This window comes from Arvicanthis niloticus, chromosome 5 (assembly GCF_011762505.2).
Source record: "Arvicanthis niloticus isolate mArvNil1 chromosome 5, mArvNil1.pat.X, whole genome shotgun sequence".
Lineage (NCBI taxonomy): Eukaryota > Metazoa > Chordata > Mammalia > Rodentia > Muridae > Arvicanthis > Arvicanthis niloticus.
Window position 1 is genome coordinate 10,498,162 of NC_047662.1, and position 26,408 is coordinate 10,524,569.

Sequence of the window (26,408 nt, forward strand, 5' to 3'; positions counted from 1 at the left end):
TACTTTAGCTTTCTACTATAATTTTAATACTTTATGTTTTAAAACACTTTAAAAATATTTTATTTTCCTTCTTGCATTTAAGGATATTTATATACTTTTTTTTTCTTTTCTTTTTCTTTGAGCTAGGGTTTCTATGTGTAACAGAGAAGTTCTGAAACTCTCCCTGTAGTCCAGGCTGGCCTTGAACTCACGGAGATCCACTTGGCTCCTAAGCTCTGGGGCTAAAGGCATGTGCTACCTTGTCCAGCTACACTCTTCTTTATTGTGCAATCAGTTGTTTAACCTCTTGATTTCTTTCTCTCCTTATCCCTACCATTCTTATTCTTTCCTTTATTTCTTTGTATTTTTAAAATTTTGCTTCTTTATACTTTTTCTCTATCCCCTTTTTGCTCCCTCTGACTTTTCCCCTTGCCTTTCATTCATTTATTACTTTTATTACAATTAAGTTTTTAAATCCTACAGTTAATAAGATCCTATTTGCATGTCTATGGTCATTGGTGTTAAAGTTGTTGGATTTAATCAATTTTTAAGTCTATTTCTATGTCTAATTTGATAGCAGTAGTATGACAGTGACTTCTTTTCTGTACTCTGACTGGTTGATTTAGAGTTGAGGCCTTAAGAGAATGCTTCTGATTAGACCAAACTGGAAGCTTTAGCTGCTGCAAGATATTTTTGAAAATTGCATCACAGAAACAAGAAAAGTGAGAAAGGGGCAACACAACTGCACAAAGCACAGCTACTCTCCAAAGAGCAATTCCTAAGGTGCATAAGTGGTTGACACGGTATAGAAGTAACCAGAAGTTTAACTGTAAGAAAGATAAAAAATGCCCAATGATGATATAAACAGACCTATAGCATGAGGAAGAGAATTCAAGGTCTAGATAAGGAAGTCAGCAATATCTCTGAGAACTTCAGCCCTTTGTCTGAGAACTTCAGCAAGAAAGTTGAGGCTTGAAAAAAATCTATATTGGTAATAAAAAAACTCAACAAATCAAACTACAAACAGTGATAACTACCATCCAGAAACCAGATCACACTGAGAGAAAAACAGCAAGAATAGACTTTAAGACAAAGAAAACATGACATCCATCTAGAAAATTTAAACAACCATAACCACAAACTTCAAGAACTATGGGATGTAATAAGAGATCAACCCTGACAATTTATGAGTAGTAAAAGCTGAAATAAAAATGAAAGGCATTAATGCCCATCTAATGAAAATTTAGCAGATACACCCCAAGTCTAGTGAAAGTAATAGTTGTTTCAGCACAAGAGGCAATTAAAATCCCAAGAAGACATGAAGAACAGAGAACAGCAGCTCATATTATATTTAAAATATTCACTACAGAAACAGTACTGCAGCTGAGAGGAAAAGCTGCCACCTGGATTAGGAAAGCAAAACCATCAGGATAATAAAAGACTTCTCAACAGAAGCCCCAAAAGCCAGCAAATCCTGGCATGGTGCATTTCAAGTTTTAATTTAAAAAATCAACTGCCAACCACAAACACTGTCTCCACAAAGGTCACATTAGCAATAGAAGAGTAAGAAAGTCAAACACACATTAACCATTTACCACTACTAAGCCAATATTACCAAAATAATACTTTAAAATAAATCACACATACAGGAAGAAAACTGGCAGTCATAAGCACAAAAACACATGAAAGAACACATTTCATAAAAGGGAAAAAAGTTCTTAGAAAAATAAGAATGAGATAAACCAAAACAACTGGATGGAAATAATGAATCAAAATCCTAGTAAATTTGATGTGAAGTGAAGGGAAGATAAAAAATCTGGGTGGTTTACAGTTTCTGGCTATGACAAATAAGGCTGAACATAGTGGAACACATGTCCTTGTGGTATGGTGGAGCATCTCTTGGGTATATGCCCAGGAGCAGTATAGCTGGGTCCTCAGGTAATACTATGTACAATTTTCTAAGGAACCACCAGACTGATTTCCAGAGTGGTTGTACCAGTTTGCAATCCCACCATCTCCACATTCTTGCTAATATGTGCTGCCATTTGAGTTTTTGATCTTAGCCATTCTGATTGGTATAAGGTGGAATCTCATAGTTGTTTTGATTTGCATTTCTCTGACTAAGGGTATCGAACATTTCTTTTTTATTATTACTAAATTATTTTATTTATTTACATTCCAAATGCTGCCTCCCCTTCTTGGTCCCTACTATCAGAGTTTTTTATCCCAACCTTCTCCACTTTGACTCTGAGAGGGGGCTCCCCTACCCACTCATCCATCCCCTTACTCCTCCACTCCCCCTACCTCACTCACCACAAGCATCCTCCTTCCCTGGAGTATCAAGTGTCTATAGGATAAGACACATCCTTTCCCACCAAGGCCAGACAAGGCAGTCATGGGTCATTGACCAGCACATGTATGCCCTTCAGTTAGTGGCTTGGTTTCTGGGAGCCCTAAGGGGTCTGGCTTAGTTGATGTTGTTGTTCTTCCCCTTCAGTTCCTTCAATCTTTCCCCTAAGTCTTCAGAGGAATGGTTGGATGTAAGTATCTGTATCTGCTTCTTGGTTATTCTAGATTCTTCTATTGAGATTTCTCTAGCTCTGTAACCCCCATTTTTCATCGGGTTATTTTGTTTGTTGGAGTCTATCTTCTTGAGTTCTTTATAGATTTCGGATAGTAGTCCTCTGTCAGATGTAGGGTTAGTAACAATATTTTCCCAATCTGTAGGCTGCGGTGTTGTCCTATTAACAGTGTTCTTTTCCTTACAAAAGCTTATCAGTTTCAAGAGGTCCCATTTATCAATTATTGATCGTAGAGCCTGAGCCATTTAGTGTTCTGTTCAGGAAATTTTCTCCTTCACCAATGCATTCAAGTCTTTTTCCCACTTTTGCTTCTACTAGATTCAGTGTATCTGGTTTTATGTTGAGGTTCTTGATCCACTTGGACTTGAGCTTTATGCAGGGTAATAAATATGGATCTATTTACATTCTTCTACACACAGACAACCAGTTAGACTAACACTATTTGTTGAAGGTGCTTTCTTTGTGAAAAATAAAGTGCCCATAGGTATGTGAATTTATTTCTGGGTCTTCAATTCTGTTCCATTGATCAGCCTGTCTGTCTCAGTACCAATACCATCTGGTTTTTATCACCACTGCTCTGTCCAGATGTCCCTCAACTGAAGAATGGATACAGAGAATGTAGTTGGTTCATTTACACAATGAAAAGTCAAGGAAGTCATAAATTTTGCAGGCAAATGAATAGAACTAGAAAATATCATACTGAGTGAGGTAACCCAGACCCAAAAGGACATGCATAGTATGCTCTCACTGGTAAATTGATATTAGCCTAAAAGTATAGAATACCCATGACACACATCACAGACCCTAAGAAGTTAAACAAGAAAAAGAGCCCACTTGAGGATGATTCAATCCCACTTAGAAGGGGGAACAAAGAAATCATGGGAGGTAGAGGGAGGGAAGAATCTGGGTGAGAGAGGGGAATGGGACAGGAAACCTGGGCAGAATCAGGCATTGTGGGGAGACAGGAAAGAGGCACAGAGGACCAGGAGAATGAATAGAAATCTGTCATTGCTGGGGGTTGGAAGTGGGAGAACTCTACAAAGTCCCAGAGACTTGGGATGGGGGAAACTCCAAGGATTCAAATGTGGGTGACCTTAGCCCAAATGCCGAAAAGTAGGGATATCGAACCTGAAGAGACCACCTCTGGTAGTCAAACAGGATCCCATCTGAGGGATGGGAACACCAACCCACGTTCAAAAATTTGTCTGAACAACCCAAGTAAACAAGCAAAGAAGAACACAAACAAAAACAAACACAACAAAGACTCCCAAATCAACCCACATATTAAAGAAAGAAATGTTCTTCCTCTAAACTTTTCTTATTCTAAACAATTATCAGTTCAGTATAGGTCAAAGACTTTAAGACATGCAACATCAAAACTGCTTGAGCAAACATAGATAACACAAGCCATGGCCTTTGAGAAGGACTGCAATATCCTGGAGAACAACAGCAAGAACTGCCAAACCGGATTTCACAAACTTGAAACCTTCATATAGCACAGGAAATAACCAACAGTCATTAGGCAGTGTGCATAATCAGAGACAATCTCTGTCCACTGTATACTCATCAGGGCATTAAAATCAAGAATACATAGAAACCCAAAGATTAATTGCCAAAATCTGAGTCATCCAATCAACAAATGGGAAGATGAATCAAACAATATTTTTTAAAAATCTTAAGTGTCCAATAAATATTAGAAAACAAAATAATATTTTTGGTTATCAGGAAAGTACAAATCAAAATGACATCAAGATTATATGCTAAATTAGTAAAAGACCATTAGGGAATCAATAATGTATTGGGCATGGTGACATACACCTGAAGGCAGAGACAGACAGAGCTCTGTAAGTTTGAGGCCAGCCTGGTCTACACAGCAAATACCAGGCCAGTCAGGACTACATAATGAGTCTCTACCTTGTGTGTGTGTGTGTGTGTGTGTGTCTTGAAAATAAGAGAGAATCTGAGGATGAATTTAGGGGACTTAGAGGCATTAGATATGGTCTGTGTATTAAAGAAGAGCAAAATTTGGAATAGTTGTATATAAAACATGTAACAAAATTTACTATTTTATATATTAAAAGAATAAAAGAAAGGGTTAAAAAAGTAAGACTCACCCCTACCCTCAGGCCAGAATTTTTCTTAGCCATTCTCAATCAAGACACCAGGGATGCTGTCATATCTTCTATATTTTGTTTCTTTATTTTAAGTTTCATTTTTCTCTCCTGCTATGGATTAGAGTGGGGCCTTGTGCATGTTAAGTAGTTGCTCTGCCACCGAGCAGCAGTCATTCATAAGTTCTTTATATAACTGACTACAGCATTCACTACGTTCAAGGAACAGGGGAATGAGAGAAATGTCTTATCAAAGAACAATATGCACCCATGAAAGCCATCCTCCACATGGTGCCAGGTCACAGGAACTCCCTGGTCTTCCAAGCGCTTCTTATAGAGCAAAGCATCATCACGGATAATGTCCCAATGAAGGCTCACTATGAATGCCTCAGGAAGCTGAGCAATAATTTTGTCATCTGCTATGAGGGGAGAAATGTCTACATTCATCGCATGTCTGGTTTCTAGATAAGCAGCTTCATTAAAAGGTGCAGGTGACTCATGTGGCTTGTATTCAGTTTTGAACCTTTTAGGGATATTGTCAGGGCTTAGCCATTTCTTATACTTCTTCCAGGCACTTGGGGATATACACGCACCTGTCAGTATGGCATCTTTCCAGGAGCGATCAATGGCCAGATATTTACAAACACAGGTGATCAAGAAATCTTTGGTGAGGAATGGGATATTTTTGTTTGTCAGATGTGATGGGGACTGGAAATAAAATGCCTGGAGAATTGGATAAATCAGGACCTGAGCACGGATCTTGGGGATATCTATTTTACCCAACAAGGTCTGAATGATAACAGCTACAGCTGCACCTCCAATGCTGTCTCCACAGATCACGACCCGGGAGGGATCTACCCCATAGGCTTTCAGAGACTTAAGGAAGTGAATGGAGGCATTCAGGCAATCATAGTAAAGTGAAGGATGATGGTAATAAGGAAGTTTTCGGTACCTATAGAAGGAAGACAAAAGATAGCACATCAGTGTGTAGGTAGGAGTTACTGGAGGCATTTTGAATTGCATCCTCTACTCACTCAAGAGTCTACTTGATTTAATGTTCTACATGACCCTATCAATTGAAGATGGTCACCCTCATTTTCCCCTACAAGAGTTTGAAGATGCTGCCAAAAGTCAGAGTTGCTGAAATTCTCTATTCAATCCCATGTTTTGATCAGATATTATTGATGTACCATGCAAGTTGGAAACTGTTGGCATTGGAATAGAACAAAGACTGTTAAAGGCTAGGTTCACAATCAAAAACATGAAGACAGAAAAAAAAACTTTAATGATAGAAAAGAGGTAACAGAAAGTTTGGCTGGTCCCACTGTTCCTGTAAGCAGAGATAAAGGAAAGAACAGTGAAATTAAGGTGTATTTGCTTTAATCTATAGAGGGGGAAATGAGAGGAGAAGGAATGGGAAGGGGTGAGCAGAAAAGGAGAGGAGCAACAGAGAGAGGAAGAAAGGATAAGAGGGAAGGGAAGGAGGTGAGATAGAAAGGGAGGGGAAGAAAGAAGGGATAGGGAGGAGAGAAGGAGAGAAGAGGATAGAAAACTCTCCTCATTTTCAGCATATCTCAGGCATATATCTCAGACACTGTCCACTGAAGTCCCTTGACAGATCAAAGCTCCTGGTCCTGGCATGTATGATAAAGATAGCTAAGTATGAGCCTGTGAGCAAGGCAGTAAGCAGTATCCCTTTATGGTTTTGTTTCAAGGTTTTGCTAGAATTCCTGCCCTGCCTGTGACCTGAAAGTGAAAGCCAAATAAACCCTTTCCTCCCCTAAGATGCTTTTGGTCAGAATGCTTTATCACAGAGACAGAAAGCAAACTAGGACCGTAATTATTTAGCAATGTCGTGAGTACCTGCAGAATCACCATTCAGCAATGACTGGAGCCTTCACTGTGATTTTTGGCCACCCTTTACTGCTCTCTCATAATACTCCAGGCCACCTCAGAAAGAAGGGCTGTAATGAGTGTGTCACAGTAGTCTTTTCTATTTACATTATGTCATTGAGTCTGTTTATTTAGATCTTTACTTTTTTGTTTTAAACAGTGAATATGTGTATGTGTATGTGTACATGTACCCATAAGCTTTAGAGAGACAGATAAGGGTATTGTATTTCAGATCTGCTAGATATGAAATACAGACAGTTGAGAATGCTAGGAACTGAACTGGGGTCTTTGCAAGAGTGGTGCATGCACTTAACCACTGAGACATCTTTGGAAGAAATTCTATTGATTTTAATTAATTTGACTTCACATAGAAGTTATTAAGCTGTTAATTTTTTAGAAAATTTCCCTTAATTTTATCCTGTTAAGATCTCCTTATCTTGGCATACCCTCATGGTTCTAAGGTTATGCAATATTTCCTAATATCACACGATCCCTTAAAAGACTTCCTTGTTCAAATCTGAGTGCCCAGGTGGTTGATCCAGTTATTGAGAGATTACCACAACATAAAGCTACCAGCATTATTGCTGGTGGGTTCATAATTTGATTTCACTTCATAATACTTTTAAGAGCAGGTACTGGTTTGGAAGTAAGCACTTTTACTCAGTGGGCCATCTTGCCATCCTGTTTAGCTGATGAGAACTAAGCAAAATATAGAACAGAAAGAAAATGTACAGTTTGCCAGAAGTGATGTAAGATGCAGTTGTTACCGAGTTTAGCACTTTTAAAAACAAATCAAGTGGCTAGAGAGCTAGCTTAGTGAGTAAGAGTGTTTGCTGTTCGATCATGAAGACCAGAGTCTGGATCCCAGCACAAACAGTGGGTATCTTGCAAATGTTTATAGTCCCAATGGATCTGATGGCCTCTTCTGGCCTCTTTGCACACCTCTAACTACATGTGTACATGTACTCACAGATACATACACACACACACACACACACACACACACACACTAAAATCAATCAATTAATCAATTAATCAATCAATATCAAACTGCTTTGTGCTGAGGCAGAGGGAAAGAATCCTTCAGGGTATCTTAGCTATTGGACAGACCTCACCCATGACAGACTCCAGGATAAAACTGCAAACTTTGTAGAACTTTAGCTTGAGAATATAGTACTGCCAGGGTATTCTGCTTGCAATGGTCTACCTAGAAAATTGCCTTCTCAGGACTCATTTCCATAGCTAGTTGCCCAGACTCAAAGTCCAGCATGAACATGTTCTGAGGAGCCCTGCTAGCTTTACAGTTGGTGGCAAGGTAGGCATCATCCACATAATGCTAAACATGCAAACATGTGAAATATAGTCACTTAGTTGTGGAAGCTTCCACCCAGATCCAAAGATAAGCCTGGGAGACCAAGCAAAGTATAAGAGAGTTGGGTTCATGCACCATGCCCATGAGAAGGAATATGTAAACCTGTGAGGTGAAGGCTATGCTCCAATAAAGGCCTGAGGAAATAGAAGATGGTAGAAATTTGAACAATATGGTGAAGAACAGCGTAGCAAAGAGCAGATGAAGGCTTAGAGCATGTCCAAGCAGACTGTAGCCAGCAGAGATGCAGAAGTATGACAGCCCAAATCCTTTGAAAGTTAAACCATTCCACCATGCACCCAGATAAGGGCAGGGAACTATGAGACATGATTTTCCCTGGTTTGTTTTTGTCTTTCTTGAACCTAGCTTTTCCCTCTATGACACCAACTCTTTTTTTCTGTGAATGAGGCTTTTTGCCCTGTGCCATTGTATGTTGGAAGAATGGAATTTGCTGTTTTAGTTGTGTGGCAATTCATAGCGGAGAATTGGCTAAAGTTGCAGAAGACTTTGAAGTTGAATCTCTGAACAAGACTAGGACTACTAAACTTAGGGACTTTTGAACTGGATGCATTTCACACTTTGAGTTGACAATCAGTCTTGGATATGCAGGGGTGGGATGTTGTGTAGGTATAAAGTCTCCCTTAAAAAGTCTATGTTAGCAACTTGTTCCCTAGATATGGACCAAATCATTGATATATAACTGGACTGTAGAAGTCTGACATCAGAAGTCTGGTGGGATAGTTTATTCTTTGATTTATAATTTGATACCATTATTGGAATGTGGGACTCATTGTAGGATATAGACATCTCAGGGTGTGTTTTTGAATGGCACCTTGTCCCTGGCCCCTTTTCTCTTTGCTTTCTGGCTACCATAAAGTGAGCCCATTTGATGTATTATACCCCTTTACTCTGCAAATATTTTGCCCTACAGAATAGCAATAAAGCAAGTTTATCATAGACTGAATGGAGTTTCTGGAACTAGGAGTCAAAGTAAATTCTTCCTTTAGGTTATATCTTTGGTATTTGCAATAGCATTTTAAAAAGTGAAGGAAGGTAACTAATTATCACCATGAATAGCCCACTCACTCCCCCAATGATGAGGCCCTTTTCTCATTTGCATGATGCTATGTCCATATGTGAGAGTTTCTCTAGGGACAAAGACATCTAGGACTGCCATTCCCTATATTTTCCCTATGCTGTAGATAAGCCACCCAGCATTTGAGACTACTCACCCCACTGACACCAACACTGAGTCTGTCTCTCGGGCCAGGAAGGTACACAGGTTGTGGTAATAATCTGCAAGAGAAGACCGGGCTTGGTGTACTACATGAAGAGGGCCCAGAAATCCCCACAGTACCAGGAAAGGAGCTGATATGGTGACCATGGACTGATATCTCTGTTCCTAGTCTTGTCTTTCCTGAGGACACCCAGTCAACCATGCCATGGCAAAGCCAGGCATCTACCTCCATTAAGTCAGTCTCAGAAAGGCAGATGTTATTCATTTTCTCCCATTTGTGGGTGCCAGGTTTTGTACAGACTTATAAAATTATATATGTATATATAAAATTAGAAATAAAATTGTCTAAGGGGTAAATGAGACTCATAAGGAGGAGAGAAGGAAGAATGTGGTGTTATACACAGGGGGTATGCTCAAAGTATAGTAATAGTTGCGTAAAATATGGTTTTATGCAATCCAGTATAATTATATAAAAACCGAAAATATTTAGAATAAGTTCCTATGTTGTGTTTGTACAAGGCACTCAGCTCTGTCATTTCCTGTTTTCATATGAATTCTTTGCTCGTTGTGGAATTTTCCTCCTAGTCTTTTTTAAAGAATTTGTTAATTATGTGTATGTGTTTATATGGAGGGTATATGGACCTGAGGAGTGTGGAAGTCAGAAGAGGATGTCAGGTTTCTTGGAGCTGAAGTTACAAGCACTTGTGAGGTTCCAGATGGACTCACTGGGAACTGAACTATGACCCTCTGCAAGAGAAGCTAGCAGTCCTAACCTGTGAACCATCTCTTTCTTACTCTTATTTTGAAGTATAATATTGTTTATCCTAGAGGCTGACTTTCTGGAATCTCTTGTTTTGCAGTCCAGGCCTTACAGCAGATCTCCAGATATGCAGAATTGACTCCTCCCATCCCTTGACCCTCAAATCTCACTTTCTTGGAGAGACTGACTGATTAGAAACACTGAGGTGCTGTGACTCTAAGTCACTCCTTATTCTATGCCCACATTATCCAATCTGAAACCATGCACCCTCCCATTTGTGTTCTGTAAGATTCAGTCTCCTACTTTGACTGGCAGACCAATGAGGGCAGGGACTGAATCTAGTTCTCTAGACTCTGGGAATTCACAGATAGATACAGTCCACAGGTTTCTTCTGCACTCTTTTTTCCAATCTGTTTGTTTGTTTGGTAATAGATTTTATGATAGTGTTTCTCTGTGTAACAGAGCCCTGGATGCACTGCCTTTGTAGACCAAGCTGGCCTTAAACGCAGAGTGATACACCTGCTTCTGCTTCCAGTGGGCTGGGATTAAAGGTGTGCACCACCGTGCTTGGTATCCCCTGCACTCTTGATGTTTCCATTGTAGGTGGGAGCAGATAAAGAGTAAACATTGACAAAGTAAGTTCTGTGAAAAGTTCTTGTCACAAGAAAGATATCATGAATGTATCCATGGTCTAGAGTCTGACTTCAGAGTGGCAAGGGGAATCTTTAGATAAAATGTTCCCTTTCCTTTACATGCCCCACCCCCATACACTGACTTGATCTCTTTAAAATGTATGGTCTCTTTCTTCAATAATTGTTGTTACTTACATATATGTATATATTCCTAAATATATAAATATAAATAGTCTGTATGTATGTTTTCAGAACTATGTGGTATTAGATGGCAACAAAAGACACACTAACCTAGACTAAGGAAAGCCAACAAAGCCTCAACCTTACACTAAGGATTACAGGCAACTAAAGAATACCAAAAGCAAAAAAAAAAAAAAAAAAAAAGTCTTCTCCAAGGAAGAAACACTATTTGGTTATATAATACCAAATTGTTAGTCCTGAACTGTATTTTTAATCTTCTTTCTTTGTTTTGTGCACTTGGTGTTTTGATTATTATGTGAAGGGAGGTATTTCTTTTCTGGTCTAGTTTATTTGGCATTCTGTAGGCTTCTTGTATGTTTATGGGCACCTTGTTCTTTAGGTTAGGGAAGTTTTCTTCTATGATTTTGTTGAAGATATTTATTGGCCCTTTAAGTTGGGGATCTTAACTTTCATCTATACCTATCATCCTTAGGTTTGGTCTTCTCATTGTGTCCTGGATTTCCTGAATATTTTGTGTTAAGAACTTTTTGCATTTTGTGTTTTCTTTGACAGTTGTGTCAATATTTTCTATAATATCTTCTGCACCTGAGAGTCTCTTTTCTATCTTTCGTATTCTGTTGGTGATGCTTGTATCTATGATTCCTGATTTCTTTCCTAGGTTTTCTATCTCCATGGTAGTCTTCCTTTGTGATTTCTTTATTGTTTCTACTTCCATTTTTATGCCCGAGATGGTTTTGTTCAATTCCTTCAGCTGTTTGGTTGTGTTCTCTTATAATTCTTTAAGGAATTTTTGTGTTTCCTCTTTAAGGGCTTCTACCTGTTTACCTGTGTTCTTCTCAAATTCTTTGAGAGTGTTATTTATGTCCTTCTTAAAGTCCTCTATCATCATTATTAGAAGTGATTTTAAATCTGAATCTTGCTTTCCTAGTAATATGGGGAACTCTGGACTTTCTTATGTGGGACAACTAGGTTCTAATGATGCCAAGTAACCTGGGTTGCAGATGCTTATGTTATTGTGCTTGCCTTTCGCCATCTGGATTGCCTTAGTGCTACCTACCCTGTCTCTGACTGGAGCCTTTCTTTCCTGTTATCTTGGTTGTGTCAGAACTGTGTGGGGTGGGTGTTACTACAGGGGTAAGAGCTGGGGCCCAAAATCTTCTCAGTGCTCAGGCACAGCCAGGAAAGAACCAGTACTCCTGGCCAGGAGTGACTTCCTGGGTCCCAGTGTGTCCCAGTTACTCCCTGTTTGGGGCAGATGTTGCTGTCTGCTTACCTAAGATACTGCCCAGGTTACAGCTCCTGGGAGGCCTGCTTTCTCTAGTTTCTGTGAGATTGGGGGGCAGAACTGCCGCCTGGGATCTGCTCAGTGCTCAGACCCAGACTGGAAGGACTTGAACTGTATTTTTAAAGATCTTTTTTAGTGTGGAGAGAAGACCAGCTGTTGACAATGAAGCAGTGGGACCACTATTAGATGCAGGGCTGAAGGGAGTGAGCAAGGGACAATGGATTTGGAGCTGAGAGCAAAGAATGGGTTTGGGACCATTGTGGAATAAAATGGAATGGGGAGTTTGGCATTACATCTAATCAATGGAAGCCCTAGTAGCCCATCATTGTCCCTACATCAATAGAGATGTCGCATTGAAGAAAACATGGTTATGGAGACAACAACACCATTAGCTGACATGACCTTCAGTCTTAATCTGTTCCTCATAAAAGGAGCTCCAATGGTTGCTTGCTTTAACTCTCTACCATGATACCATCATGGAAAGTGGGTTGAGTTGTGGAGGTTGTGAGGTACCTCTCATTCTGTTCTACAGGGACGTTTCTTACCCAAGCTGCCAACCAAAGCTCCCCCTCCATGGAAGAAGATGATGCCTCGCCGGGGTTTAGAGGAGGTTGCCTTGGGATAAAAGAGCCTCACAGGGATGGTGCCAAAATGCAGGTCCTTCACAAACACACCAAGGTTCTTCTTCAACACAAGGCTATCATGTACAAAGTTGAAAAATTGGGGCATGGAGCAAATGTTCATCTTCTCAAGTATATTCCCCTGTAGAAAAGAGAGAACAGTTGGAAAATTTCAAGATGCTTCTGTCCTTTCTACTCTTCCCATGCTACCCTTGTAGCTGCCCTTCTCAACTATGGACTCTGCACAAAGCTTCCACTGGAATGTGGTACAACTGGTTTCTCCCAAGACGCATGAATATCCAAAGCTGTTCATGAACATCTAGGGCACTGGAGATTTGAACAGTAAGGAAAGGAGAGCCATTTTTCTAGCAGTCTTTGTAGAAAAGACCTGTGGCCTAATAGCTTGGTTATATGTCAGTCTTAGCTCATCTCCATGCTGTATCTGATTTTCAAAAAACAGTGGAGCCTTTGTTTATCCTTTACCCATCACTTCAGGGAATGAGAGAAAAACTGATCTTTCTGGTCCTAGGTCCACATGACTCTGGGTGGTCTCCTATTCAGAGTTCACAGCAAAGTCAAGGCTTGGTACAGAACATGTCATGGACTTGAGATGCCTCTGCACAGACTTTGCAGTTAAAATACCTACTTCCAGACTACACTGCTTCCCCAAACTATGTACTTAAGGGAAATTGGATATACCCTTCCTTGCAGTTCCCTCAACCATGAAACAGGGAGCAAGCATCATCTGTTTCAGGCTTGTCTAAATGGAATAAAGGAAGTACATTTTAGAAATGATGGCAAAATAAATTCTTCAAAGGCTGACTGCTTTTTCTTTGTTTCTTAAGCATCAACCATGACTTTGGAGAGTGACACCATGATACTCTCCAAATGTGGAGAAAACAGCTGATGGGGAGGATGTCATCAATAAACCTGAGGTCATGACTGTTGTAATTCTCAAAGGGACAAGAAGCAAGACTTGAACCTGAGAGCTATGTATGTCTCTCCATAATGAGCAGCTTGGCTCTGTGACCACTGTAGGCCTGAGACCGTGACTGAATTAATGAATTATCTGTCACTTCTAAACACATTCATAGGCAGAACAGGCATGGATAAAGCAAGGCACAACAGTGGATCTCATTTGCCATATTTAATTCCTATTGTATTGTTACATGCTCCTCTCTCTCATTATGAGAAGAACTGATGACTTTAGAAGATGCTCTGGATCTTGGATGGACCCTACACAAAGCCTCCATGATCTCTACTGAAAAGGCAGCATTTATCATCTTTTCTGAGATATTCTTAAGGTAGCAGAGTTCCTGAGCCATATTCTCTGGGAAGATATTTTAACATATTCCTATATCAAGAAGGAAGGAACAGAATGACCTAGATTTCAGTCAGTCTGTACTGAGAAGAGACTAGATGACCTCAATAAACCCTTCCAGAGTGCCTCCCAATGAACTATTTATTTTGCTTCTTCTTGCATGAAGTCAAAGAAGTGAGAGGGAGCACACGTTGTTCTTAAAAAGTCCTCAGCACCTTGCCTGGCATATCACTACTGACCAACACACATTGGCCATTAGACAATGTGAATCTTTGCAAAATGCTTTCCCCAGGCTGAAGTTCAGTCTACCCTGGTAGGACATGATTATTAAGAAACAAAATTTACCCATGTGGTTGTCAGATGAAAGCAATAGTGTAGAATCCGAAACTTCATGGGGTGTGGGATGGAAGAAGGCACATCAATAGTAAGGAGGTGATCGATGAGAACCCACACGTTGACTCCCAGGACCAAGAGGCACATGGTAGTGAGGAGAAATCCCAGCAAGTAAAGCATGTCGTTCATATTCCTTCAAAGGGAGCTGAGAAAAACATGTACCCTGGGAAGACTTTATGGAACTTCTCATACACAAATCCAGGTGTCTTATAACCTTCAAAGGAGCACCATAGCCTAACCACACCCCTTTTCAAATCCATATAGATACTGGAAGCATTCTCATGTGAACTGATTGCAACAAAACCCCAGGGCAAATTAGTCTGTCATCACACCATCCAGGGAGTCACCAACCTGGTTAAAGGACAAACAGTATTGGAGAAGGTGTTGTCTGGAAAGTGATGCCAAGTAACAGTCAAGTCCCTTGTAGCTGTAAGAAATTCTCCAAAGTCATGTAAGATACACTGTGACTCTCCTCTCAGATGTGAAATCAGAGATTAGAGAGGTGGTGAATCACAATGAAGAAGGGCATTGTGCAGTGTCTGGAATAACCCATTCTACCACATCCTCACCTTTATTCTCTACACTCTAGCCTCATTTGCTTAATAACAGAAACAAGTTTCACAATTGCTCCTTGGACTCACCCTGACCTTATGTCCCACATTCACATATATTGATGTCTAAGCAATGCTAATCTAAACATGTCACCCTAAACTGGAAAAGCAAATAACCCTATTAAAAAATAGGGTACAGAGCTAAACAAAGAATTCTCAACTGAGGAAACTCGAATGGCTGAGAAGCACCTAAAGAAATGTTCAATATCCTTAGTCATCAGGGAAATGCAAATCAAAACAACACTGAGATACCACCTGACACCAGTCAGAATGGCTAATATCAAAAATTCAGGTGATAGTAGATGCTGGCAAGGATTTGAAGAAAGAGGAACACTCCGTCATTGTTGGTGGGGTTGCAAGCTGGTACAACCACTCTGGAAATCAGTCTGATGGTTCCTCAGAAAATTGGACATAGCATTGCCTGAGGACCCAGCTATACCACTCCTGGGCATATACCCAGAAGATGCTCCAACATATAACAAAAACACATGCTCCACTATGTTCATAGCAGCCTTATTTATAATAGCCAGAAGCTGGAAAGAACCCAGATGTTCTTCAATAGAGGAATGGATATAGAAAATGTGGCACATTTACACAATGGAATATTACTCAGCTATTAAAAACAATGAATTCGAGAAATTCTTAGATAAATGGATGGAACTAGAAAATATCATCCTGAGTGAGGTAACTCAATCACAAAAGAACACACATGGTATGTACTCACTGATAATTGGATATTAGCCCAAAAGCTGGCAATATCCAAGATACAACTCACAGACCACAAAAAACTCATGCACAAGGAAGACCAAAGTGTAGATGCTTTGACCCTTCTTAGAAGGGGTAACAAAATACTCAAGGGAGCAAATATGAAAACAAAATGTGTGGGACCAAAACTGAAGGAGGGGTCGTCCAGAGACTGCTCCACCTGGATATCCATCCCTTGTGTATTCACCAAAGGTAGATGCTGATGTGGATGCCAGGATGTGCATGCTGACAGTAGCCTGATATAACTGTCTCCTTAGAGGTCTGCCAGAGCCTGAAATATACAGAGGTGGGTGCTCACAGCTAACCATTGAACTGATCATGGGGTTCCCACTGGAAGAGTGAGAGAGAAGACTGAGAAAGATGAAAGGGTTTGCGGCCCCATGAGAGAGCAACAATACCAACCAACCAGAGCTCCAAGGGTCTAAACCACCAGCCTGGAAGCACATAGGGAGGGACCCATGGCTTCAGCTATATATGTAGGGGAGGATGACAGTGTCAGGCATAGGTGGGTGAGAAAGTCCTTGGTCCAGTGAAGGTTGGATTCCCCAGTGTGGGGGAAATCATGGGTGGGGAGGTGAGAGTGGGAGGGTGGGTTGGGGCATAGCCTCATAGAAGCAGAAGGAGGGGGGATGGGGTAGGGGGTGCTTGGGTGGGGGGAAAGGGGATTGCATCTGAAATGTAAATATAATATCCAATAAAAATTTCTATAAGCACATTTTTGTGTGTCTGGACACACACACACACTTTTGTATGTGTGTTGGCATGTGTGTGTAAGTTGCAATCAGACACATTCCTCAGTTGCTTTTTACTCTATTTATCAAGGCAAAACCTTTCTCTGAGTCTGGAGTTCAGCAGCTCTAGCCTGCTTGACCTGGGGATCCGCTGTGTCTACTTCCTACCTGCCTTCCTGAAACCATACTTGTCCAGATTTTAAGTGCTCTGAGCTTCAATTCCCACATTATGCCTAATTAACTGAGCCATCTTCCTAGCACTGAGCACACTTTTAAATAGGTAAAATGAGAAACCCAATGCCTGAGTCCACAGCCATTTCTTTTGTTGGGTTTTCGATGCTAGAGCACCTTCTACCTTCCATGCTCTGATATGGGTTTTTCCTTCCTCTTGGGACTTGTTTTGTCACTACAAGAATCTTCTTATCCAGTGGCTCACAAAGTTCAAAATAGTCATTAATATGCACCCTTTTCTGAGTACCGCATCACTCAGAGAGCTATGGTACAGGGTCTTTGTAAAGTACGTGATAACACACTAGAGGCCCCGGTTTTATCTCTAGTATGAACAATAAGAATTCAGTCCTTCCAGGTCATTCATCCTCTGGCATACTCTTTGATGGTGGGGTTGAGAAGGAAAGAGAGAAACAGCATATTTGTGATTGTCTTGAGATATAAACACTTATGTTACACTAAGCATCTTTTTAGGTACCAAGTACACATGAATGGGCATGCATGTTAGCCACTGGCAGAATATTGATGCTTGTCTTCAAAAAATGTATCACCTGTAGAGCAGGTGAACATCATTCAGGTAATGGTCAGTGCGTGTGTGTGTGTGTGTGTGTGTGTGTGTGTGTGTGTGTGTGTGTGATCAAGCTAAGTTAGTGTAAGGATCATGAGCTATGATTGCACTGGTGGAGATGGAGAAGAACACATTCAAGGATGGGTACCTTTATAAGGTGCATCTTGCTCTCTCTGTCAGGCTGCAGTGCTAGACATTTAACTCAGAGGCTCATGTGTGGCAAGCAAGAGTTCTACCACTCATTTCCATGTATAACCCTTCAAATGCCCTTTGTGACATTCTCAATGACATTTCTCATTCTCCGGCAACAAGAGAAAGCTCAAATCTTATCAAACAAAACCATGCAACCATGAAAGCCAGCCTTTACACTGTACCAGGTCACAAGGACCTCCTGGTCTTCCAAATATTTCTTGTAGAGCAAGTTGTCATCTCAAAGAATGTCTCAGTGCATGCTCACTAGCAGTGCCTATGGAATTTGAGCAATGATTTATTATCTGCTACAAGGGGTGAAATTCCTAGATCCAGAAAGTGTTTGAATTCTAGATAGGCAGCCTTGTTAAAATGTCCAGGAAACTCAGGTAGCTGAACTTTGTTCCTGAACTTTTTAGAGCCAAGCCACTTCTTGTATTTCATCCAGATGTCTAAAGGAACATAAGCTTCTGACAATATGACATCTCTCTAGGAGATGTCAGTGGTTAGATATCTAAAAAGTCAGGTCAACATGAAGTCTCTGGTGAGAAATGGAACATATTATTTCTGAAGATGTGATGGTAACTGAAAATTGATTGCCTGAAGGACTGAATAAACCAGGACTTTGGCTCGAGTCTGTGAAAGATCTGGTCTGCCCAATAAGGTCCGGGTGATGACAGCTTCAGCTAAACTTCTGATGCTTTCTCCACAGACCACAACCTGGGAGGCTTCAACCCCGTAGGCTTTCAGTAACTTAAGGAAACATACTGAGGCATTAGAAAATCGTGAACAGCAGAAGGGTAATGGTAGTCAGGAAGCTTTTGGTGGTACCAGAAGAGAAAGAGAAAAGACATTATGCTAATATGTGTAGAGGTGGGTAATATCCATTTAAACATGGTCCTCTATGCATGTGAGACTGACTTTGATTACCTGAAATGACTGAACAAGTAAGAATAGTCATTCCCCCATTTTTCCTTATGTGAATCTGAAGAATTTCCCCAGTATCAAAACAGCTGGGATTCTCTAATCAGATTCCCCTGGTGATACAGAGATGATGAGGCAAACCATATAATCTAAAAGCTATGAGCATTGGGCCAGAAAGATTAAAGATCCTTGTTTCTAAGCCTCATGGCCTGTCCTGAATTCACTGGAAGCTACATGGTGGCAGAAGAGGAGAGGTTCTAGAAAGTTGTTCTCTGACTTTTACACCACAGCTTGTGTATACCCCCACAAATCCATAAATAAAAATAGAAAACAAAACATTTGTCATCAAAAGCAGAAAAAAACTGAATTGATGGGAGAAAAAATGGCAGTTAAAAGTCCTGTTGGTTTGCCTGCCTACCTACATTGATAGAGAGCTGAGATAGATGGCGAGGTTAAGTTGCTTGCTTTCAGAGAAGACAAAGAAAAAAGAAAAAAGAGGAAAGAGGAGGGTAGGAGAAGAGAAAGGAAGAGAGGGGTATGGCAGAGAAGAGGAGAGGAGAGGAGAAAAAATCTCCCCAAATGCAGATTCTCTCAGGCATCTCCTCTAAGGCACTACTCACTGAGGCTCTTTGGCAGGTACAGATCCCCTCCTCTGGGTGAGTCATTTCTCTAGCCACACTATCACAATCCAGATGTGATAAGGCCCAGATCTCTGTAAGCATCTGGCAAATTGATACACTGAGCAGTATTGGAATAGGTATCCAAGCAGCTTATGTGAGGGTCTGGTTCATGTGACCTTCATTGTCCCGGAGGTTTTTGAAGCCATGGATTCTAGTGGTAATGTTCATGCTCAGACACTGTGGAAACCCACTGTGGGTAAATCGCTGGCTATTTAAAAAATAGTGCCTTTTTCAAAGTCATCAGAAAGGTTTAGTCTTATCCCAGTGATACAGCTGCAGCTTGCACTAGCCTCAAAGTTGAATGTGTTTCTCAAGGGGCAGACGTGAAAGCTGAGTCTTTAAGTTCTTCCCCACCCCACCCACCCACCCCACCCCACCCCACCCCACCCCCCTGCTCTTCTCTAATCTGTGTCCTGCTGAGTGGTTTTGGTTTCTTAAAGAAACATCCTAAATTGTAATGATGTGCTGTGCTTTCTAGTTGTATGTCAACATGAAACTCCTAGCATCTTTTTGGAGGTGGAAACCTCAAGTGAGAAGATGCTTCCTCATAAGCAAGCCTGTGGTGCATTTTCTTGATTGAGGATTGATGTGGGAGGGTGCAGCCCATTGTGGGTGATGCCAACCTCGGTTCATGGTTCTGAGTGCTGTAAAGAAAGCTGGCTGAGCAAAACAGTAATAAGCAACACCACTCCATGGCCTCTGCATCAATACCTGCCTCCAGGTTTCTGCCCTGTGTGGCTGTCTGTACTCACTGCTTTGATGAATTGTGTGATATGGAAGTGTGAGTGAAATAAATCCTTTCTTCCCTGAGTTGCTTTTTATCATGGTGTCACCTAAGACACACTCTATCTTATCCTCCATACACTCAAATGCCTACTGAGTTGTTTTTTCACATCACCCTTCTAATCAGTACCTGAGCAGTAGGTAGATTTTTTTCACCATTCAATGAACTCCTGAGAAGTCATTACCACAGCAAAAAACCAAGACCTTAATTGTCATCTTTAGCATCTTTGTTCCTTCTTCTAATATGTCGAAGAGATATTCTGATTCCTAGGCTCATTATAACTTCTATGTTCTTTATGCATAGTTTTATTTGTGTCTATATTGTTTTAGAGAACTCTCCTGGGGGCTGGGGTGTCCCCAATTGGCAGACTTCTCACCTAGTACACAGCATTGCATAAACAAGGTATGCTGGTGTATACCTGTAGTACCAGCACTCAGGAGCTGGAGTGAAGTAGAAGGAGCAGAAGTTTAGGGTTTTATATAGATAGATAGATAGATAGATAGAGATATAGAGATATAGAGATATAGAGATATAGAGATATAGAGATATAGAGATATAGATAGATATAGATATAGATATAGATATACATAGATACATAGATACATAGATACATAGATACATAGATACATAGATACATAGATACATAGATACATAGATACATAGATACATAGATACATAGATATATAGATATATAGATATATAGATATAGTTGCTAGAAGCCATCTAGGAGAGACTAAAAACTAGCAGACAATCTTCTTGAGATGGTTTCATCATGGACTATAAAACCACAGTGGAGGAGCCCTTCTAGGCAAGGTCAAAGGGACTAAACTTTAGAAAGATTCCTGCTATTGATATGCTTTTCCTGTTGTTATTAAATATATATGACAATCACTAGGCATTAGCCCACTTTTGCACAGATTTCTGCAGATCAATGAAGATGCACTGTCTTGTAGTAATGCTATAGAAACAAGTAGATGATTTCTTAATTCTCAGTGATGATCCTGTAAAAATTCCTAAAATTATACTAGTATTAAGCCCTTTATAATAGGATTGCTATTAAACTTCTCTCTGGTATTAAAACTTCAATTAGAACTTTGCCAGTCTTCATATGTCATGAGGTAGTTACTTCTGAGATAGAAAAAAGGCATTTACAACTTAAAACACATTCCAAAAAGTTGTAGAACAATTAACCAAGGATCATAAAAGGGAATTGATGGTTTATTGTAGGTGCAAGGACAGAAGATAAAAATATTGACTGAGTTTATCAACAGAAAACTTCAATGATAACTTAGTCACAAAAATTATAATTTTTAACTCTCCATGAATCTGTGAAGCCAGTAACAGATAATTCATGTTTAGCCAGATAATTACTCTTAATGCAAACACATGTAAACATTTCTGTTGTAAACTTCCTTATTCAATTTATGATTTGAATTTATATTTGAATTACATTTGAACTTGTGTTTTTTTTTAAATGGAATTTTTGGACAAACCATGTAATCTATTCCTTCTAGAAAAGGTACAAAAAAAAACTAAGAACAATTATATTGCATGGCATCACTACATCAGAGCAACTCAAAACTAAAAACATAGCCTGTGATTCAGGGAAGACTTTGTTCATGAACTTTTGAATAGTTCTGGATTTATTAGGAAACTGTGAATGATGGCTTTAGAGTTTGATGGCTTTGTTGCAAGATAGCTAGAGGAAGCTCACAGAGCTTGTACCTGGAAGAGAACTCTGTTCTTAACCATTCCAGTCTCTTTCTCTCTGCTTCCAGATCACCATGGGTGATCAGCTACACTCTGTCATGTGCCTCTGATGTAATAATGTTTCACCTTACCACAGAGCCATAGCAATAAAGCTAGTAGACCATAGGCTGAACCATTTGAATCCATGAATCCCTTCAGTTTTATATTTCAGGTATAAGTCATTGTAATGGAAAGAAAAAAAAAAGAATAACTGAGTGTCCCAGGCTATGTACCCTACTTTTGGAAGGACTGAATCTATCTTCTGGGCCAAGAAACTATAGAGGCCATGGTAATAATCTGAAAGAGATGACCAAGTAAAATCTAGCTCACAAGGAATGTTCACCACAGCCTTGGGATGCTGCCTGTTATGTGACTCTGAACTTGTCTGTTTCTGTTGTTGCCTCCTCTGAAATGGCCTCACTAGCTCTCCCTGGGCAAAGCCAACTATATTAAGCTTCTGAGTATGGGCAATCCTGAGAGTGGGAAGATAGGATTGACAACCTTGGAGTGATAATAATTTTGTATATTAAAATTGATTAATTGGTAGATAACCAATGATTAGATAGTGCATTTAATATAGATTTTTAAATTTTTATTTATGTACATGTATTTCTCCGTGTGTGTGTGTGTGTGTGTGTGTGTGCGCGCGCGCGCGAGCGCGCGCGCGCATGTGCAAACATATGTTGTACAAACATCATATGGATGCCTACAGAAGCTGGAAGAAAATGTCAGCTGCCCTGCAGCTGAAGTTGCAGGTGGTTATGAGCCACCCTTGTGGGTTCTGGGAACCAAACCTGGGTTCTCTGCAAGAAGTGATCTTTACTACAGAGCTATCTCTCCAGCCCCCCATGAATAAACAGTAGGTTAATATATCTGAAGTTCTAGACAATATATCTTCCTGGCCCACTGTATCAAGATCTTTTCTGTTTGTTTTGAGACAATGTTTCTCTGTTTAGCCCTGACTGTCCTGGAACTCACTCACTCTGTAGTTGGGCTAGCCTTAAGCTCAGAGATTCACCTGCCTCTGCCTTCTTAGTGCTGGGATTAAAGTTGTGCTTCCACGGCCTGGCTTCAAGTACTCCTCTGACTCAGCTGCTCCCAGCCCTAGCCATCAGCACACAAAGGCACTGTGCAGTCAATATACATTATCTGCCCTTTCTACCTTGACCAACTGGATCAGCATGATTGTAGTGGGGACCATAAAACTAGTATTTTTTAAATGATACCAGATAATTCCAGTATTGAGGGAGCCCTAGGGTTGGTATATGAGCTGTTAGCACAAAGGAGAAGGGCAAAAAAGAGCAGATAGAGGCTTAGGTAACTCAGTCTCAACTTCCTGGGCACTCAATGTCTATGTCCAAGGTTCTTTATAGTCTCAGCCTTCTGGTAACTCTTCACACTAAAGATGCCTGGCCCCACTCCAGAGGAAGCTGAAGCAGTCTGGGGGAGGCCCTGGGCATGGGTTTAAAGGTTTATACTTTTAAAGAGTTAAACTCCAGGAGAGTTTAAATGTTGCCAAAGGAAAGATCTCTACTAGCCCTGACCTGGACTCTAGACCTTGTAAACTGCCCAGCTTCACTCCCTTCTCTGTCACCCTGAGGTCTTTCTTTCCCTTCTAGAACCTCAAGTTGGTCCTGGTTGAGAGTTTTGCTCTTACGTCCCTCCCTTGTAGGCTTCACAAGACGTAGAGCAAGGATGAACCTGGTAAGGAATCTTTGAGTGCTAATGCAAGAATTCGTTAGGACTCTCAGTCTTCCAGACAAGTAATTTTTAAATTTTTCTTTATTTTATGTATGTAAGTGGTTTATTCTGCATGCTATCCACATTTGAAACCACCTCTTTGTGTGTGTTCTCCTGCACGGTTCAGCTTCCTCCTTTGACTCATAGGTTCAAAATCAGGGAGTGGATCTTCTTGTTCTCCAGTGTACTCCTTGAACCTGGAGAGGGTCTGGAGCTGTGAGAACAAAATTTGGAAGCAGCATTGTAACAATAACAAAAATTCATGGTCAGCAAAGACCACCAACAATTTGTTAAATATAGTCATAATAAAATATTAAGTCCCTCCAGGGGCAGGGTGACCAAAAATGAAAAAGCATGCAAGGATGTGCCCAGACAAGTCCAAACAAGCCCAAGTGAGTAATGGGCCATCTGGTGTTTACTTTTCTCTCCCCCTTTTTGAGAAGTCCAAGGTTTCATGGTCAAAAGTAACTAGTCATCCTGCCAGCTCACACATAGCCACTTCTGCAAGTTGCCGATATTTGAAATATCCAATCATATGTAACCGAGCCAAATTTTCCTGCTGTCCCCAACCCCTATCCATAAATATCCCAAGTTTCCTGGGTTCTGGGTAGGAACCTCTATCTCCTGCGTGAGATATGTTCCGGCCGGAGGGCCCTCGTCATTAAACCTCCTCTGCAATTGCATCAAGAAGGTCTCTCATGTGTCCTTGGGGCGTGCAGGTCCGGACTTGGGTGAGGGTCCCCTTGCGGGGGTCTTTCAGAGCTAAGTATGTGGTCAGTAAATAGCTGTTGAGCCATCATTGCTCTTACCTTTCACAGGGACTGGTGGCTTGGGTTAAGTGCTATTGTTAATGGTTTTTTTTCATGCAAGAGAATACACTCGGACATAGGTGTGTCCCATAGATGAGACACATTCATAGTTTGTGACTGAGCAAGGGCACCATGGCAAATACCTTTACCTATAGAATTACCATGGATATTTCTACCACCAGATGGTAGTAAGTGACCTTTATGAGTCAGAGAGAAAGAGGAGAAATTGCCCTCTCATGGGAAAATTTGGATATGCATGCATGTAAGCATCCATCCATCCACCCACCCAACTATACACCTACTAGTTCATTCACCAATGTCTCTTTTTATGCAGTATGTTATCCAAATATCCATTTACCCATGGATTGATTTTTCAAGAGTGAAATGATAGTCAAGATGGTAGGAGTCTATCCCAAATCACAAATGTGTCACAACACAGGGCAGTGGGGGAAATTTAACAAAGTAACTTGAGGATGAGACACAGGTGACCATTCATAGAGACCACTGAGGGGCATAGAAAAGGCTGAAGAAAAGAAATGACAGGCTTCAAGCTGTATCTTCAAAGATCTGTTCTGAATTAGCCCAAAGGGGTAAAACTAAACTGTGACACCATTACTGGGGTATGGAGTGGAGGGGACAGGCATAGTAGTCCCAGCCTCTAGAGTTAAGTAAAATGGATGGGATTGGCATCATTGTGAGACACACAGGATAAGGCGGTGGCTGTGAGTGGAACGGAAGAGTTAAGAAGGGATGGGAGGAGAAGAAAAGGAAGAGGAAGAAAGAAAAGAGAAATGAGTCATTCATACCCATTACTCTGGAATATATGCCTGGACATTGATGTTCACCATTAAACTGAAACTATGGCATAGATATTACTCTTAACTTTAATCTAATTATTAGAGAGGGATCCTCAATTATTGCTTACTTTGCCTCCATACTGAAAGTATCTTGTAGGAATGTAGTTGAGGTGATGCAGGTCCTGAAGTTCCACTTGCCCCAGGCCCCAAGGATATTTCTTACCTAGGCTGCCGATCACTTTACCCCCCCCCCCTTTTTTTTGTTGTTTTTGTTTTTGTTTTTTTTGAGACAGGGTTTCTCTGTGTAGCCCTGGCTGTCCTGGAACTCACTCTGTAGACCAGGCTGGCCTCGAACTCAGAAATCCACCTGCCTCTGCCTCCCAAGTTCTGGGATTAAAGGTGTGCGCCACCACCGCCTGGCTACTTTACCCCCCTTGATGGTAGAATATGATGCCTCTCCTGGGACTGGAGATGGGTCCTGGACTGTATTGGGCTGGAACAGCCTCACAGGGACTTCCCCAAAGCATAGATCAGCCACCATCATTTTATGGTTCTTCTTTATGGCAATAAAGAACCTGAAAAATGTTGGCATGGAGCAATTCTCAGTTTTTTCAATATAGTCTCCTAGTGAAAACATGGAAAGACACAAGAAATTAAGTGGGGATGAGAAGGGAAAATAGATGATGTAGGAGAGAATCTCTTTACCCTAACACTCTGATTTGTGGCTGCTTTAAGATGTTTGTGTGATAGGCATAATGAGAACTATTGACTTTTTAAAAATATTTATTTTTATTTTTATTTTTATGTGTATGGATGTACCACCTGCATGGATATCTATGCATTGCCTGTGTGTCTAGTGCCCACATGGCCAGAAGAAGGTGTCAGATCCCCTAGAATTAGAGTTGCAAATGGTTGTGAATCAATATGTGGGTGCTTGGAACTGAAACCTGGTCCTCTACAAGAGTAACAAAGGCTCTTAGCCACCGCACTCTCTTCATTCCCTGTATGTCCCATGTTTGTTTATTTAGTTGCTTGGTTTTTGTAGCACATGACCTGAAACTCAGTATGTAAAATAGAATGGCATCAGTTTGCTTCTGCCTCTTGAGTATTGGGATTACAAGAGTACACAACCATGCCCTGCCTTGCTTGGTTGTTTTTGTTTTTTATCTTATCAATAGTGTGCTCACAAATAAGCTTGTAGAACTCCCCTCAACAATCATCTTACAATCTCATCAATGAGAAAAATTATCCCTACCTCCACCTCTCCACCTTCCACTCCTACTCCTCTCCCTCCTCACTCCTAGCCCCTCTAGATCCCATTCCTACCCCTTTCTCTCCACCTCCTCACTCCTACCCTTCCACACCCCCATCCCCATAGCAGGTAAGCAAACTGAACTTTCTTAATGGTTCTTGCCCCTTTCATAAGAATTCAGCATGTATTATTCATTGG

The 26,408-nt window shown here is 40.7% G+C and overlaps 1 protein-coding gene across 1 annotated transcript; it reads right to left on the reverse strand.

The window, feature by feature from the left end:
• Positions 1-4,849: 4,849 nt before the first annotated feature.
• Positions 4,850-14,503, reverse strand: LOC117709396 (arylacetamide deacetylase-like 4 family member 1). Its single transcript, XM_034503755.3, has 4 exons — positions 14,336-14,503; positions 12,595-12,811; positions 9,167-9,230; positions 4,850-5,624 (listed from the first exon to the last, which is right to left on the reverse strand). The coding sequence occupies exons 1-4, from the start codon at positions 14,501-14,503 to the stop codon at positions 4,850-4,852; spliced, it is 1,224 nt and encodes a 407-aa protein (XP_034359646.2).
• Between the last annotated feature and the right edge of the window lie 11,905 nt (positions 14,504-26,408).